The 13142-nt window shown below is 46.9% G+C and overlaps 1 protein-coding gene across 1 annotated transcript; it reads right to left on the bottom strand.

The window, feature by feature from the left end:
* Positions 1-10932: 10932 nt before the first annotated feature.
* Positions 10933-11652, bottom strand: LOC136537486 (uncharacterized). The gene has a single exon (XM_066529442.1). It carries the CDS (start codon positions 11650-11652, stop codon positions 10933-10935), a length of 720 nt encoding a protein of 239 aa, XP_066385539.1.
* Between the last annotated feature and the right edge of the window lie 1490 nt (positions 11653-13142).

Below are 13142 nucleotides of genomic sequence, written 5' to 3' on the forward strand. Positions count from 1 at the left end.
TCTTCAAGTCTCTAGATGTTATCAGTCTTGATCTCATGTTGCTGCTCGGACAAGACCAAATCTCATGTTAATCTTACCTGGTAATCACTTGGTGGACACAAGGCGTATATGGAAATTATGCAAGAGTCCCCTGCTCAGTTGTCCTTTGGCAATTAGGCTATGCTCTCTTGCATGGTGTTTTGATCTTTGGATCCCCTGCATTGTTGACTCCTAACCTTGTGACTACCTTTGTTTGCTATCCCTCCTTCGCATAGTGCTTGCTCCTATGCAACCCAATTTGTAGCCATGTGAGATTTCTTGTAGGTTATATGTTTAGTAATGGTGCCACGATTAGCGATCTATGGTGCCGATGACGAAACCTGAGAGCCCCTGTGGGTGCACACACAAGGCTGTGCTGCTCGGCACGCGCTGGTATCGAGGTTTCTAGTTGTGATCCATTACAGAACTACATCGATATGTTATTCTCACTTGAGCTCTTCCTTGGTTATCTCTCCTTATCATGTCAAGAGATCTATATGTCGAACTAGATGCAATAGGGACTTCCTTCTGGAGTAGTCCAACGGTTAACCTTTGAAGAACAGGTCACTAACAGGAACATAAACAGACTGCAAGAGGGTAGACAAGTGACTCTACTCGACGTGACTTTCCCTGTAATGACGTCGATCATCTAGTGAGCAACTTATGTCATTTTCATTGGATCAGAAAGGTGCACCACACTTAAGGTTGAACAAGTTATCAGTCGGATGATAAATGGACCAGGATATTATGTGCTGTAGTAGGTCACCTAGTGATATATGAGCTTCCTGTCCAAGTTCTGAATCTTTAGGTGCATAAGGATCACGTAGATCAACCGACCTTCTTTGGTGTGACCCCTTTCTGCTGACTTCAATGGCGACCATCTATAGGCTTCGACCACAATTTTTATTATCAAGAGTGAAGATTTGGAACCTTTTTAGTGTTGAGGGACAACTGATTTGTTACCTAGTAGGAAAGTTAGTCTTCAGTTAGGTAACGACTATTTGGTAACTATGAAGGCCAGATCTCACAGAACAATGTTGATCAAGGAAACAGCAAACCTGGCCCCGCAATGCAAGTGCTACTTCTTCTCCAAATGTGCTATCAAGTCAATTCCATCATGGACAATCACGTATATAGTACAAGACGTTGTATCGGCTAGGTAGGAGCTAGCGAAAGCACGTCCCTAGTTTTAGTCAGCATCTTTGTGCCCAAGGTGCCACTAACACATGTGTCCGGACTCTATTGGATGAAGTGCCGAAGGATATATAGGAATGGTTCCTTGTCAATGTAGAAATGCCCTACATGTGGAATAATGTTTTGTGCCCTGCTGAAAACAGCCCACAAGTCCAATGCTTGTGCATAGTCAAGTTGGTGTCTAGAACGATGGTTGAAGTGTTACTAGAGAAGCATGTGAGGAAAACTCTAGCCTCCATCCTCAGCTAGAGAAAGACTGCTGCTGCTATGAGAAAGGTTAGAGAGTGCCAAACACACACCTCAACGTGTGGAGAGAAGAAAAGGGAGGACACGAAATCTGTCCCAGATTTTGTGGCACTAAACCGGTTATCTTCAAGCCGACGGTTAGTGACTCAAACGAAGTTGGATTGACCCCAAACTTGGTGATCTCATTCCTCGCTTAGGACCCTTCAATGTCTTAAGTTGGTTTGAGTATTGGTTGAGTAAAACATCGAATTTGAGAGATATCTTGTCGGCTCGGTTTGCTGCCATTTCAGAACAGAGCAGTTTTGGTAGATGAATTGTTTGGATGGTCAACGGTGTCCGGTTGAGTTGATTTTGGTGAGTAGTTAGAAGACCCATGTATCTACATGCCCACCAAATTTTGTGCATATTGGAGCAGTAGTTTGTGAGATATGAATAGAAAACAAAAGGGTACAGAATCTGCAATTTCGCTGTGACTGCGATCATCATTTGCATTAGACTGGTTGTGTTTGTCATTCCTGCCAAGAAATTACAACTTGTAGGTGTATTGCTGTTAGACAACCCTCCATACCCTTGAGAAGACTAATTGCACCCCTATATGCCTTGCCTTTGCCCTCTTAGATCAGCAATGCATGAGCAGTCAAGGTGTTCTAGAAGTCAAAATTGTGCCCTTGCAATTCAAAAGCAATCGGAAAGGTGTCAAACCGTAGATTTTTGGATTATGGTTTTTGAGATATTGATTGGCCTTAGAATGGAAGCCTCGATGTCAAATATAGTTCAAGAAAGCTGGTTTTGCTATGGATGCAAGTCAACCCAACTTGCTGTGCAACTGCACCTACGAAGGCAAATTGTGCTCAACCTGCTTGGTAGTGAACTAGTCCCTAGTTTTGTGATTACTTGCAACTCGTGTTATCCTCCAAGCCTCGCTAACATCCTTCTACGTCAATGGTTCTCCAATGCTGACATGCCTTTGGTACCTTATATGTGTTTTTACCCAAGAGGTTGCATCAGATTCCACCCAGATCACTGTTGCAACTTGGATCCCAAGGCTCCCTAAGGAATGATCATCGAGAATGTTGAGCCGATAGAGTCAGCTACTACGTTTACCACTCACTCAGCAGACTCAGACCATACAACATTGTTATCAGAGAAAGAGAACTACACCCATGGAACATTATGTAGCTTTCCATCAGTTGGCATCAAATGACTAGACAGTTACAACCGGAATAGACATTGTCTGTTGGTTAGTCGGTTTTCCATAACCTCAGTGGATGTTTGTCGTATAGGATCTCATCCCTTATGAAAAGTTGTGCTCAAGCCACTTTTGTAGAGAACTGCTTTTCAAACCTTGGGAACAAATATAGCACCGTTGCAAGGAATATCCGTCAATAGGCTGCGGTCTAGTGCAAAGTCCATATGGTCTGTGCTATATCCACTTAGGGAAGTAGATGCTGCAAGTATTTAGTCTACGTTTGTATCGCTCATTCGTACATCAGAGGACGAAGTACGTAGGACATTGCTATCTTGGATTCCTCCCAAAGTAACAATACTTCATGAAGGCCAACGAAGGGAATTCTTCAGACAAAACTTACTACAAAGGACAAGTATCAGAAAGTGTCTTGACCAAATTAGCCTCTCTTATGCTTGAAGCTATGTAGCCTAAAGCTATGGCTGATATTGGAAACTGGTAGCATGTCTCTCTTCCATAAAAGTCTTTCGTCCTGAATCTCGGGACACGATTCTTTAAGGGGGGAGGGCTTGTAACACCCTAGGTGTTTGTCACCAGTTAAGCAATGGGTTTGAGCTCAAACATGGCATATTAAGTGATGATGACAATGTCAAGGTCAAACCTATGGAAATGAGCCCCAACCTAAACTTGGATATTGCACCCTTGCTTTACATATAGGCCCCTTTTCAAGATATATGCTTGGCTAGTGTTATTGGAATATCTTCATGTGTCTCACATCAATACCCATCTATATTGATCCATGGAAAAGTTTCGTGAAGTTTGGAATCCAGAAGTCACATGAAATGACAAGTTAGGTCCTTGCTTGAATTATTTTATAAAGTGAATGGAATTCTCGATCGTCAACCAAATCTTGCAACCATGCCCAAATGACTCTAGATGAACTCTACAACAAAAGTCATGAAGGGTTTCGTGTTGAGCGGAGGACAAGAAAATACCTCCATCGGTCTAAAACTTGGATTTAAGCTTTACAGTGATGCTAATTTGACCTATGTTGACCAATCACTTATAGTGTTTGCATGGAGTTGCACCTTAAATCAAAGTTGAAGTTTGAGTAGAGTAGAACAAACTTTGTTTAATGGTCAAGAACTAGATCAGCTTTGAAGCAAGTCTAACCGAGCCCTCAAGTTGGAATCCATGGCTGTTTTGGAGCTCAAAAATTTGGCTAAGTCCCTAATGGACAGAACCTGAATTTTTAGTTTCGTGTACCACACTTTAGGTCCTTCTATCTCTCTAACCAGATCTAATTAGACTTTGAAGCTTTAATAAAAGTTGGAGCTGGTATGTAGATCTACAACTTTTATTAATAGAGTTTTTGCTAACTCGTCGTGGTTTAGGAGCTACGGAGGCACGAAGTATGAGTTTCAGTGGTACGTTCGCGGTAGTATTGAAATTGAATTCGTAGCTGCAACAGTGCCGACACCGTGCACAGGAGTTGCCGTCCGCGTGTTGCGCTCGCTCGCCCTCGTGCTTGCATGGCCGCCACCTCGCCCACGCTCGTGATGTAAAGAGCCCGAGCCTGCCCCTGCCCTCTCCATTCTTCCTCTCCCTCTCTTCTCTGCCTCGCTTCCTGCCAGCGGCCATGGCCGCGTGGAAGCTCCGCGAACGCTGTCCTCGCTCGTCCTTTGAGCCTCCTCCATCCCAGCCGACCTCACCCTCGACCTCTCCGCTTGCGCGCTGCCTCCTGTACGCCACCTTTCTGGTCGTGCAGCCATCGGCAGCGTCGCCGTCGTAATCCACCGGCTGTCGGGCCGCTGCTCGGGTGGCCGCGCGAACTCGGGCAGCCTTGGGCCGAGCCGAGCTGTCCTATAGGTGCGCACGGACCCCCTGGTGCTTCCCCATCACTCCCCCGTCGCTGACAAGCCTCCTCCGGCCGACATCGACAAGCTCCAGTGCCTCATCTATTCATGTTCGCGTCAAGGACCTCCTACAGCAATTCAAAGAAGCGCAGGGGTCGTTTTGCGAAGCCATGACACATATGAATAGTGCCTAAAGGACCTCTTCGCTGACGTTTGATTTATATTTTCCGCAGGGTCCCAGATGCAAGATTTAGATTCATTTTCTTTTGATTTTTGGCAGATTTGAATGCTCCACTTTGAAAATTCGTAGTAATTTGTGGAAAAATCGTAAAATAGTAAATGAGGACGTTTTGAAATCCTGGTGAAATTCTCTATGTGCTAGATCTATAATAGGGCATGTTTTAGTTTAAATATTGTGCTGTAAAAATAGATCTATACAGCTAGGTTCCTGTTACTTGCCATGTCTTGTCTTTTTCATAACTGCAGTTTTTATGCTCAAATAAATGTGAAAATTTTATGGAGTGCTACTAAGGTTATTGTTGTTGTCTGGTAAAAGTTTCAGGAGTTTAAGATTTATAGTTTAAGAGTTATAAAAATAACAAATGCCCTATATTGCTTTGCTTCTACTCTGAACAGTTCTACATGTTTGAATTAATTGGCTCAGTTAAGTTATGAATCATGACTTGGTGAAAATACATGAGTTGTGGTACTTTTCTTAAGCTTTCCAAAAAAGTTAAATATCATGATTTTTGGCTAAGTAGATCTTGAGTTATACTTGCTTAAATCTATGTGGCTGTTTCTGCCCAAAACCAGAGAGGGTTTCCTTGTTCTTATTGTGGGGCCTTCTTAGTAGTAGAATTAGCTTTAGGTGTTTACAACAAAGTTGTTTATAATTTGCTAAGATTTCTAAAAAGTCTAGAACCACATTTATTGGACATGTATAACTCCATTTATAGCTGTTTAAAGTGGCATGTCAATTTCTGTCTATGTTTTGGACAGAGATGCAATTATTGCATTAGTTGACCCTTCTAACTGTAAAATCATCTTAATATGAGAATAACAAAGTTGTAGATAATTCATGTATCTAGCTTTTGTTAAAATGTGGTGGTATTTGGCCTTGTGGTTTGTGAGTTATGCCTGTTTAAAGTTGGGTTTCAGAAATGGCTAGTTTCTGTCAATTGTGGACCAGTTTCTGTAAATGGGTATAATTGACTTAGTTAACTTGAGAATCATGCTAAGAGGATTAAATATGAATTGTAGAAAATTCCATAAGCTTTCCAGATTGTCTTATTGCATGTCTTTTGGATTAGTACAACTCCTGTTATGAGTAAAATTAGCTGCTGATGTTGCAGCCTTTACTCTATGATTGCCGTGAATAACTGGTTTGTCTTGAATGCTTATGTGATGCATCTTGTGTTACCATTCATCACATTCATACACATGCATCTTGCATCTTATCTAGGTGCGCTAGATGAACCACGTGAAGAACATGATGTTGGAGCCGAACCCGAAGACGATGTATGGAGGATCTATCCCGAAGATGGAAGGACTAAGCAAGTGCTAGGACCGGAGATGTCACCATGACGGTGCAAGCTAACGGAACTGACTTGTGTCGGATCCCAGGCAAGCCCCAGAGCATTCTAAGTCTCCTACTTTATAAAAGCAATTCTTTCTATATATGAGTTATATATTGTTGCATTATGTTGTAGGAGTTGATTGAAACCATTGATGCATTTATTACTATCCTTGCCTACCTCATTACCTTTTTACCCTGTTAGGTCGGGATCGAATAACTGCTTAGCCTTGCTTAGACCGGTAGCGATCGGTGATTTCTGGTCACCTACATTTATAGGGGGGGTACTGGAAGAATTTAGCTATAGAAAGAATGATATCCTAGAATTAACCATGTGTGATGGATAATTGGAGACCGGACGGAAAAAGTTGGAGGCAACCAGACAGGGTTCTGGGGTGCTGTTAGTTTCCGTCTGTGTTGATTAAGGACCGACCGTTGTTGGGCCTCGAGTCATGTTGAACGTATGCCTTACATTTAGCTGGCCGAAGAAAGTACCATTCGATCGAGAAGTTAGGAGATTATTCGGGCCGAGTAGATTGCCCGCAGCGCACTGTACCGGAGCAGGTGTGGTAGGACATGGGGGCGCGAAGATAAGACCAAAGAGCAGTCGGTCGGCCCCCGGGTACATGTGGTTCCTAGCAAACTCGAGATTCCTGGATAGTTGACTCGGTGACCGATACCTCACTTTAGTGAGTGAGTGAGGTTTGTGTAAGGAATAAATCACCAGCTGGTTAGGAATCGATTCGAATCGCCATCGCTCCTGGATAGTGAGCACTTGACTCGAGTTACGGCATCGTAGTAATTATTATGGAACAATGATGGTTATCTGGATGGTATGGGATATGCTAAATCTAAATTGGTAACTGGATGTTATTAGTTAATCAAGTGATTGCTATAGTACAGGTGCTTACCTAGATGGATAGGTCATAATAAAGATGATGCAAAGTACTCAAAATGGTTTCTTCATTATAGCTTATGCTTTTCGCAAACGAGTCAGCTAGCCCACTAAAGAAAGCCTTGCATAATCCTTGGTGTGCTTTATTTTGGTTTAAGACGGGTAAGTCTGGCTGAGTACATTCGAGTACTCAGGGTTTATCCCACCTTGTTGTAGGTGATGTTCTCGACCTGTTGATGATGGTGGCTAACCGCCGGTGGGCTCGGTGATTCTATACTTACTTCTCATCTATATGCTTTTGTCGGATGCTGTCACTATGCTAGCAATATATTTGGAACTTATATTAATGTAATCATTTGAAAGCTATGTTGTTTTCACTAAGCGGTTTTGAAACCCAAACTTGTACTATTATTTGTTAACCCCTTTATAATATTATTTCCACTGCAACCCGATGTATGTGATGTGTATTTGCTTAATCACGCGATCTTGGTTGTGATGTTGATTTACCGAGGTCTTTCGGGACACTCGGCGGACTACCGGGTTTATATGAGTGAAAGTATGGGTGTGTCAACGTGTTAGCGGGGATAACCGTACTTGATCTTGTATAAATTGGGCGGTTCTGTCATAGATGTAACATTCCGTCCCAGGGCTTAACAGGATTAATAGGATACTCATACCAACAAGTTGCAACTTCTTTTCTGGAAGCCCATCTCTAAAGAACTCTGAGGTTAAGCGTGCTTGGCCTAGAGCAATTTCAGGATGTGTGACCGATCGGGAAGTCTTTCCCAGATGCGCATGAGTGAGGACAAAGTGCGCAGAAAAGACTTGTGTGGGTCTGTGAGGACAGTCCATGTCCTAGAAAAGCTGCCAGATGTAAGCGGTCCCGGCCTTATAGAGGCGGGACGTTACAGAATGGTATTAGAGCCGACTCTCGCGGTTTCACAGGCGCGTGTGTCGTAGTTGCGCAGGCATGGTGCGCATGGCTGGAGTGGTCCTAGAGTGGTCACACAGCATGGCACATGCGCTGGCACTAGACACAAGGATGTGGCCAAGAGGGGACGTTCCTGGCTTGGGATTGACCGACGAGGACGTCGATCTCTTAAGGGGGTGAGGATGTAACATTCCGGCCCAGGGCTTAATAGGATTAATAGGCTACTCATACCAACAAGTTGCAACTTCTTTTCTGGAAGCCCATCTCTAAAGAACTCTGAGGGTAAGCGTGCTTGGCCTAGAGCAATTTCAGGATGGGTGACCGATCGGGAAGTCTTTCCTAGGTGCGCATGAGTGAGGACAAAGTGCGCAGAAAAGACTTATGTGGGTCTATGAGGGTAGTCTATGTCCTAGAAAAGCTGCCAGATATAAGCGGGCCCGGCCTTATAGAGGCGGGACGTTACAAACTTGATCAGATCGCAATGTTGCCCAGCTTGTCGTCTCAAAGGTCTTCGGGTTGGCGCCAAGTACTAGCGCGCCCGCTATCTAGCAGGCTGAGGTCCTGGATGCGGCCTAGGATCTTATCACAAGTGGGCTGTTCTACGAAGCGTCGGGGTGTTGACCTCGGTGGAGACATACCACCCGATCCTAGACTTCTCCACTATCTACAGCGGGTATGCTGACGGCTTGAGCACGGAGGACATCCAAACGCTCGGGGAGAGCTTGCTGCCGCATGCAACGTTGGTGGCAGAGCAAGTCTCCGCGCAGTGGGTGATGGACGTCCACTGTGAAGACATGGCCCGAAGCGTGCGTCAGGAGGACGTCGCCAAGCCTGCAGATGGTATGGAGCCTAGGTCGGAGGTGGACAACGCCATGTTTCGACCGAGCCGAATGTTGTCCTGCCAGGGAGTGAGCAGCCCGCGCCTTCGCCGGTCGTACCGACAGCAGATGCTGTCGAGCGGCCCCAATAGTTTGTAACACATAAGAAGTTTAGTAGATGTAAAAAGATTAAGTTCATGGGGGGAGCCCCTATGAAAACGTTCTTGTGTACTTAATGACTACAACCGGTTTCATTTTTTGTGATGGAGTCACTTCGTTCGGGGAAGCTTGTCCCTTTCGTTCCTTAGTTTTCCCCTTAACATAATTTTGTTTTTTATTCTTTCTTTCTCGTACTTGCTTGTTCTTCCCATAGGCTACAACCTTGGGAGCCCGGGGCGTGGCCCGCGAGGCTCAACTGCTCATAACCGTAGGAAAGGCGGGGTGCGATCGGTCGGAATGTTTTAAAGCAAAGCTATATAAGGCAAATTAAAGGAACGAACTACCCTTTTGTTTGGGTAAGGAGTTTCACCATATGATAGTAAACAAAAAAGAGAGGTAGTAGTGTACCCTCATGGAGCCCCCCCCCTCGAGTGACCTAGGCCGAAAAGTGTTCGGGTCGGGGTGCTCTTATAGGAGCAAACGCTAAGTAAACAATGGTAAGACTAAAATTTAGGTGAAGAAAAAACGACATAGTTGTTCCAAGCGTTTGGTGGGAATGTCGTCGTTGTTGTCCTTCAGTTGATAGATGTCTGGTCGGATTACTTCAACCTTCAGTCATCCGAAACCCTGTCTGCTTCGCCCCCCCCCCCTTTCTTGGCCGTTGCTTCTGCGCCTTTTTCTTCCTTCGGCCCGTCGGTCTGTGGCAGAAGGCGCTTGAGGAGCTCGTAGTCCTTGTAGAGGTGTTTAACGGGGGTAGGCATGGTTGGTGCATGGGCTCTCCATGAGCTCGTGGAAGTGGCCCAGAGGGTCTTGCTAGGGCTACTTGCCTATGTGATCAGCCATGGCGATCAACGCGGAGTTGGTCGGCCGACGGCGATCTTTTCTATTCTTTTTTCCCCTCTGTGTAGAGGGCCCCTCATCCTGATTCTAGCGCTTGGCCTTACCTTTGCCTCAGCCTCTGTTGGAGCATGGCGGGAGCGGTGCTTGCTGGAGGCATTGGACAAAGGTCCATGGTCCCGAGCCATCAGGGCTGGGACTCTGGTCGCTACTGTGTGTGTCTCGGTTTGGCCCAAGCCATGCGTAGACAGGTGGTCGGTGCGGAGCGGTCGTCAAGTCAAGACGAGGCGCAGGTGCGACCTCTTGTGCCACGCTCGGCGGTTGTAGCGGTGAGCGGGTGGAGCGACACATCTGCTACATCCCCATTCCCATAGTGGGGAGTGAGGCCGTGAGTCGGTGTCACGAAATGGAGCTCTCCGCTTGTTGAACGGCGGCGGTCTCCACTAGTGCCCGGAGGTTGCGGTGGATCGCCTGTTCCTGATGATCATTCGGCTTAGGCAGGCCGCGCAGAAGCATTGCCGCAACTACGATGTTCTGATTGCCTTAACGAAGTGTGGGGGATCGTTCCCCTGTCCATGGTGTTGCGCTGGACCCGACGGGCGTAACCCCGGGCATCACTCGTTGGTCTATGCGCACGGGGAGCAGTGTGGTGCGCTGAGCGCGCTGACACAGTTGGTGGCTGGTGCAACCACTATTGTCGTAGTTCCTCGCCGTGCTCCCGTGTGAGCTCAGAGGTCTCCGCACGAGGGTCCGGAGGGGTGTGAGTCTGCAAGGACTCTGTTACCACCGGGGGCTGTCCCGGAGCGTTCGCCATTGCGCACTCCCAGGTCGAACGATGGCTAGGTGCCATGTCGCCGTTGCTGGAGCCATCACTCTCAACATCGTCGTCCATGAGGTCGAGAAAATAGGTGGGAGCGTAGCTCGCCATCTCCACGAATTCGAACGTGAGAGGGGGAGGCGCCGACATCCTTCCGAGCCCCCAAACATATGCGTCCGTAGGAGACGTGAGGCCGTAGGGGAACAGTCGTATGGTGGTCGCGGCGGGGACAACGGGGTCCCTTCGGGTGATTGGTGGAAGATAGAGAATAACAAGTAAATAACAGCATGTACATTAGTTACAGCGGGGTTTGAATAGGGAGTTTGCTCGGAATGAAGCGTAGATGCCTCGTTGTTGAAGTCGTGCGTCCCAGAGTTGATGGGGGCGCCCCTCTGATGGGTGTCAGAACGAGTGCCTCCTCGTGGAGGTGTAGTACGTCGAGCCACTCGGCGATAAAGTCCAGGCTTCTGAGGAGGAAGGCCTGTGATGGCTCAAAGATAGGTGGAACATCAGAACAGCATGCCAATACTTGGAGTTCAAGCCGTGGAGAAGGTTGAGCAATTGGCTCATCTCGCCAACAGGCTGTCCCACGTCATGTAGAGCGTCGTTGAGCTGCTTGAGATGGCCGGTGTACTGGGCGATGTCCATGTCTCCTTGAACGAGGTTGCGGTACTCGGCCTCCAGGTACATGGCGCGATGAAGCTCGTTGTCGCGGAATTGATCTTCGATGGCGGTCCAGATGATGTAGGCGGTTGGCTTGGGGACGCGAACGATGGTGAGCACCTCCTTGGCGACGGAATTGTAGATCCAGCTCAGGATGCACTGCTCCAGCACGAGCCACGCCGGATCACGACGCTGGGCCACGGTTGGCAAAGAGGAAAGATGGTTGCTGAGACCAAACTTCCCGATGAAAGAATCAAAGAAGGTACGCCATTCGACGTAGTTGGGCTCAGTGAGCTGGAGAACGATGGGGACGTGTGACTTGATATTCACGGTCTGGAGAATGACAGCAGGAGGGGTGGGAAGAACCGGAGCATCGTTGGCGGCGGAGTCACCATCGATGGAAGAGTGGGAGGAACCATCGGCGGAGACATCGGCATCGAAGAGGGGATTGCGATCCATGGGAGCGGAGAGGGCAGCGAGCATGTGGGCCGTGGAATAGAAAGCAACAGAGGAGTGGCGATCGCACCGGATGTTTTGTGAGCGCGGCGATTGCAGCGGGCGCGACGAACGCGGCGAGCACAAGGGAGGGTAACAGGAGGAAGAGACCCGAGCTAGCTGATGCCATGAAAGAATTAGAGCCAACCGTTTTTCTGTATTGCTCTGAATGAATGTAATATGCACGTTTACAGTGTTGCAGTTTGGCTTACCTCGCAGGGCGCCAGAACTGCCTCGGCCACACGACATACATCTTGGGCGTGGTGACCTCGCTCGGCGGTGGCATGCGGTTGCTAGTCAATTGCGTACGCTGAACATGTATATTCAACAGGGAAACTTCCATCGTGTAGGTTTTTTAGGCGATGTCCACTAAAGACAAGTCAGACCACTAGGTGCATTTTCGTCATTTATCTTGCAATCGTTGGTTCCCGTGTTGCATTTTTTCTAGAAGGGAGGGACTAGATTGTGGAATCTAGAAGCTTCGGATTGTAGAAGTCTATTAGGATCTAGAACTGTTTGGATCCCTATCTACTCCCTCTGTCCCATATTCACCGGCGGAGCCATGTATTGGCCATAGAGGGCTCCGGCCCCCCCTTGCCCGGTAAAAAAAAAGAGGATGTATGCTGTGGGATGGGATCAGAGCATGGACAAGCCCTTAAAGGGTAGTCAGACGTAGAATTCTAATAAACATAGACTAATAAACTTCCTAGTTATGCCTCGCAACTCGATGGCTTGCGTGACCTGGGCACAACTGAGTCCTTGCCATCAAGTTACTCTAGGAGACTCGTGGCACATGGAGTCCTCGCCCCAAGGCTTAGTGTCCGCCCATTTAGTGCGCCTTGTTTCTTATGACCTTTCGGGGATTTGAAATATGTGTCGTTATACCTCTGGCTGAGGTACGTACGTACCCTTACTCAGGTATTGGTCACTCCTCTTCCGTACAAAAAAAATAGTTTAGCTTTTTGTGGTGTTTGCTACATCTTCTCGTCACTTCTGCTACCGCAGTCGTGTCAAATAGCCCGTTAGCCCACGGTTAGAAGCACGGACGGAGCTATGTGGGGTCAAACTGGGTCGTAGCCTCTCTTGTTCCGGTTGTATCACTCTGGAGGTTTGCATATCACTGCATGCACGTAATTAATTCATGCCTCTCTCGTACCATGCTTGATGTTGCTGATGAATGGATCACAGCTTACAAATATGTAAATCCACATATTGTTCATTCTTCTTTGACAGAATTTTAATTGTTCATTGCAGTCTATATAGATAGAACTTGAAAAAACAAAGATTTTTCACAGAATTCCAATTATCTATACTACTATTGGTAATTACTGTAGCAGCGTAGCTTTGAATTGCCCCCCCTACACATTCATGCAAGCTCCGCCACTGCCCATATTATCTGTCGTTTTCGGTTTCTGTGCCACAAGTTTGACTCGATTTATAGAAAATGCGTACAA

Source organism: Miscanthus floridulus, chromosome 2 (assembly GCF_019320115.1).
Source record: "Miscanthus floridulus cultivar M001 chromosome 2, ASM1932011v1, whole genome shotgun sequence".
Lineage (NCBI taxonomy): Eukaryota > Viridiplantae > Streptophyta > Magnoliopsida > Poales > Poaceae > Miscanthus > Miscanthus floridulus.

Bases quoted from the DNA above. Each gene is read 5' to 3' on its own strand.
- LOC136537486 (XM_066529442.1), bottom strand. From the start codon at position 11,652: ATGGATCGCAATCCCCTCTTCGATGCCGATGTCTCCGCCGATGGTTCC.